The sequence below is a fragment of the Buceros rhinoceros genome, unplaced genomic scaffold (genome assembly GCF_000710305.1).
Source record: "Buceros rhinoceros silvestris isolate BGI_N320 unplaced genomic scaffold, ASM71030v1 scaffold1148, whole genome shotgun sequence".
Taxonomy (NCBI): Eukaryota; Metazoa; Chordata; class Aves; order Bucerotiformes; family Bucerotidae; genus Buceros; species Buceros rhinoceros.
In genome coordinates this window covers 50,065-55,342 of record NW_010427264.1, presented here as the reverse complement: position 1 = coordinate 55,342, position 5,278 = coordinate 50,065, and the positions used below count along the sequence as shown (strand labels likewise).

The 5,278-nt window shown below is 41.3% G+C and overlaps 1 protein-coding gene across 1 annotated transcript in view; it reads right to left on the bottom strand.

Moving 5' to 3' along the window:
- CNTN3 (contactin 3 (plasmacytoma associated)) overlaps positions 1–4,903 on the bottom strand; it is a gene marked incomplete at its 5' end in the record, with an annotated part of 54,831 nt that extends 49,928 nt beyond the window's left edge. Inside the window, 2 exons of the mRNA XM_010141800.1 lie at positions 1,092–1,187; positions 4,844–4,903. Of these exons, the coding sequence (XP_010140102.1) occupies positions 1,092–1,187; positions 4,844–4,903 (156 nt within the window). The remainder of the gene's footprint in view (positions 1–1,091; positions 1,188–4,843) is intronic.
- Positions 4,904–5,278: the final 375 nt, after the last annotated feature.

Below are 5,278 nucleotides of genomic sequence, written 5' to 3'. Positions count from 1 at the left end.
TGAACCGCTGTTCTTAGCGCTATCAACACGTTTTGTATCACCTTCCGCTGAACACCTCAAACTTAAACATTGCAAGAGTCAGGCAGAGTTGGAGTCGGTTTGGTGATCACTTCTGGGTGTGCACCCACAGAAGGGATGTGGGTGTAAGAATGGCTGGAGCAATTCAGACTTTGGTCTGCATATAGAAGCAAAATTTAATCATTTTAATTCTTATAGATAGCCGGGAGAACGACCCATTTTCTCAGCAGCTGAAACGACAAAGCTGTTGTAAGGCTATAAAGATGATTTAAGAGTCTCTATCAGTTTAGAGAGAGAAAAATTCTGCAAGCTCAGACAGTTGTAAAATTGCCACTTTATGGCTGCGTCTGCTTGGACCCTGCCAGTATGAGAAGCCACAATACCTGTGTTATTGTATTCAATGTTTAGCTTCTCTTACCTTGTCTTTGCAATCAAATCTAACGTGCAACATCACAGCCCGTCAATAACAACACTCCATATCAATTAACAATAAATAAAACCAGTTCCTTTCAAATATCACTTGAGGCTCAGTAGCAATTAGTCAAGACTAAAGATGCAGAATGAATGATAAACATACTTGCAACTTCTGGTCCACCAAGAATCCATATACCCAGTTTTCTCACCCCCTCTTGAGAGGGCGGTGTTTTTAACTCCTGCCAGCACCGCTACATTACACTACCAAAGGTCTCGACCGCAAGGAAGCAGGCAGATACTAGCGTGATTAAAGACAACAGGCTACTCCGCAATTGTCTAGTCGGAGAGAAAACCAGATTCATCGAGGCTCAGCAATTGTAAAATTGGGCAGAATTTAACTCCAGAAGATAGTCAGTTAATTACTGGAAATATAAAAACAGACATGTTAAGTGCACAGAGGTTACCAGGAGCTAGAAAGGCATTTTGAGATAAAAGCAAATCCTCCTAAGTACTTCCCTCCCTGTCTTTCGGTTTTGTTGTCTCCCTGTATTTACTTCAGAAGCCAGTTCACTCCTGCGCTCTCCTGCATTTCCGGGGTGATATTCCACTCCACGGTCAATCACCTCTGGTCAAGGCACGAAGCCTGGCAGGTCCCTTACCTCCCGCCCGGGGTGGTGGTCCGCAGAGCAGCACAACTCCCTGCCCCTCTCGAACTGACACTGCGCTTCTCATTTTCGTCCTGGAGTTTTCAAGATCTGTGTTTGAAAGAAAAGTGAGATCGATGTTAGGAAACAGAAAAGACTAAATATACAGGAGCTGCAAGTTCTCAACCCTGATACCGTATCTCGTGGTAGGTGACTACGCGCAACAATTTCAGTGAATCAGAAATGGCTGTTCAACATGAGGATGTCAGAATTAGAACTAATTTACAAGAACATAATTAAACAGATCCTGTGGTTAATTTTGATAACCAAAAAGGAGTCATATGCAGAACTTAAAATTGATCTTTAAGTCACCATTTCTTCTAAGACAAAGGCTCTGATGAAAACAGCATCAAGATCCTACTGAGCTCCTCTGACCACCATAAAATAACGTTAACAGCAGCTATTCAGAAAAGGACTATCTATCTCTCCAAACAGAAGAGAACCCCCCAGACCATCTCCCTGCGGCAGAATCCCTTGTAACATCACAACGCTCTAGTGAAGCACTTTGCTCCTCGGCGTAGTGACCCAGCCCTCTGCTCTGCCCAGCTTCAGCTCTTCGGGGATCTTTTTAAGCTCTGTTCCAAATATAGGTATGGGCAAGATTGCAGAGCAGCAGTATTTTATCATAAATGTAAATTAACTTTCCCTCGAACTGGTGACTCAGGATCCAAGAAAGTATGGCCTCATTATATCCTGGAATTGAGCTAGATAGAGCATTCAATACAAACTAAGAGTGAGGTACTAAGAGAGACTCTTCCATGAATAAACCATGTATTTTTCCATAACAAAACCAAACAGAAGACAATTTTTAAAAAACCTTGTTTGTTTATACCTTGTAAAGGATGTGTTTAAAATAAGGCTCTTTATAACCAAGCATAATAGGAGCAGTGAGTTGTCCAACACCAGCTATTACTCCAAAATACAATATTTTTTTAATACTGAAAAGCAACAGCTGTTATAGGCAGAACACTGAACAAGAGTGATTAGAATTTCAATGATTCATTTGAAAAAATACATTTAATGCTGCAGTAAGATACTGTCATATTATTCTTTGTTATTGCACATAAAGCTCATAATTTCTCTAATTAAAATGGAATGGTTTATCACTGCTTTCTAAGCATGTGTGTTCATTTATCACAAATGTAGACCTGCAGAAGGTCGGCTGTTTTTGTGCTGTCGAACCCACCGCACGCAGGACACGCCACTGGGCTGGGAGCACCTCAGGGAGGGACGTGACCCGTGGGCCGTGCCCATGACACATCCTCCTCATCCCACAGGTAGCCGGCGGGTCCCGCCGCAGCTCTGCAGTTCGGTCTGTTGCAATGTCGTACTGCAGAAGCTACTACTCGCTGACTGAAGATGAAGACTGCTCTCACAGGGGAATCGTTTTGGGGGAAACAAGAAGCAATGCAGAACCCATCAGAAAATGAAGAATATGAGCCATATTACAGTGAAAGAATAATTTTTCCCTAATTAGCAGGAAGCTCTCCATCCTACCTTCTGGAGTGGTTTAAGTACCAGACTAATCATACAGCTGCAGAAATACCATCACTTCATTTACATGCTCGTATATTCAATTTACATGTTGTCTGGTGCCACTTTGAAAATTAAAAATCACCATGAAAAACAGTAATAGAGTTCCTCTAATAGCATTATACAATGAAGTCCAAGCCTCTGACCTTGGCAAGTACTCCCTGTTTACATACGAGATTCTGCTCTGATCTTCAGGCGCCTCTGCAGCATATTCAGAGCACCAAAAGGTCACAGCCAGTCCTGTTTGGTGGAATATCAGGACCAGGAATATCAGGACCAGGAATATCAGGACCAGGAATATCAGGACCAGGAATATCAGGACCAGGAATATCAGGACCAGGAATATCAGGACCAGGAATATCAGGACCAGGAATATCAGGACCAGGAATATCAGGACCAGGAATATCAGGACCAGGAATATCAGGACCAGGAATATCAGGACCAGGAATATCAGGACCAGGAATATCAGGACCAGGAATATCAGGTGTCTTAATGAATAAGATATAACTGGAAACAAAGAATGGAGATAAGAATAGGTCAGAAGTTGATTTTGAGATGTGATGAGCTTCGACACCCCATGAGATGACAACAGCCCCAAAAGGACAGAAACAAACATAAAGTATTTCTGCATTTTATTTGCAAAGAGGCAATAAAATCATTACATTTGTAGATCACACACTTCTAGATTGGTTTTAAGTTGGATTTTCGGCCTTGTGTAGTCAGGTTTTTGTAACATTTTTACCAAAACACTTTTAGCGTTATGAGTAGAGACTTTGCCCGATAGAGTTCACTAATACAGGTTGTTCATTTCCTACTGCAACGGCGGCATTTTGTGTGAAAGCACATAAGAAGTAAAAAGATGTAGCAAGAGTAGTTTATTGTGGTGACCAGTTGGAGAAAGTAGGTAAAATTTAAAAAAAAAAAACCAAAACACAAAACCCGATGAGGAGCAAGACAATCCATCGATCAACAGAAAAAAAATACTTTGGTAAAAATGTTACAAAACCCTGACTACAGAGGGACAAAAATTGAACTTAAAACCAATCCAGAAGTGTGTGATTTGCAAATTAAATGTTTCTATTGCCTCTTTGCAGTTTGCCACATAAAAGTTTAAAGTTAGCAACCAAGACTGACTCCTGTAACAGCATTTTCTTCTCCCTTCCCCTGCTAATACATGCATTTGCCTTATTGCTTTAGTACCAAGTACATAAAGTCACATCAACTGAAATACACATGCCACTGCAATAAAATGGAGCAAGAAAATGTAATTCAGCTTTATTGAAAAGTCTTTTATTCTGCCCAAGAACAACAAAAAAATGTGTTCTTGCACATACAAACAGCAAAGCTATGAAAAGCCACTGGGGTCTCTCTCTCCATTTAACGAGGTAAGTTTTAAGTGTCAAGCACCTTGCTAAGAAAGATTTGAAAATACAGAGTAATTGTAACATGAGCATCACACCCTGTAATCGCTGTTTCATGCATCTGAACGGAAGCATGTAGAAGTCCATGTGATACCCACGACAATCAAGAGTTCACTGCAGTTCACTGCCAGGACCTTCTAAAATGTTTCTGGTTTCTGTAATCCTGTGTAAATCAAGGGACACAGACCACGCGGGAGCAGGTCAAATAGCACGCCTGAGCTTTGAAGAGATATAGAAAACCACGTCCTGAAAAATCCAGAGAATTTTGGATGATGAAGCTGCTCCAGACATGTGACTGATAGCTCGTGGCACCACCAAGCTGTATCACACTTTGTCAAGAAACTGGTGTGACGTTTAACCCCTGGTCACGTGCATCTGTACGCAGGATCTTCCCAAGGTGAGGAGAGGCTGCTAGAATTCATCTTTTCTTCTAACTAATACACAGGACACGTTCACTCCTTGGAGCGGAGCAGCATCCAGTAGGTTTCCAAGTCCAGTGCCACCCAAGCATTATTACCCCTACGCCAACTGGTGTTTATTGGCAACACACGTTTACTAGCAGTTCCCCCATGTTTTGGAAACTGCAGAATGAGGGTCATGATCTACAAATGTAATTGCCCCTTAACAGCCACAAAAATACTTATTCCATTACTTCATTAAGCTCGTTACTATTCAAAGCAGCAGAACTTGTTAATTATACTTTACGTACGATTTTGTACTGGTAGGATGTTCAAGTACCTCAGGGAGTCAGACAACCAAATCTTAACTGTTTTCTTGAATAGGTTGTTCTGAAGTGGGGACTTTGTTCGATGTCTGCATGTCATAAAGTACTAATTCACAACCCCTCACCCTGGTAAAACTCACGTGATTAAAAAGAAAGAAAATACCACTCGTCTCTTCAGGGGAAATAACTGCCTCAGTACATTTAACAGCTGCGTTGGTAATGACAACTTCTGGAGAAAACAGAATAGGACAATTTTTTTTTTTTAAACCACAACACAAAACCCCCTCTCGACCATCACCTAAATTGCCTACATGCATAAGCAAACCTTCTTCTTCACCCCAAAACAGGCTACACCAAGGCATTTTCGTGATCACGTATTTCACAATGCTTTAGAAAGATTCCAGAAACTGAACATACACCTGGCATAATTTTGAGTTTCATTAAAATACTTGTATCCTCTCAGA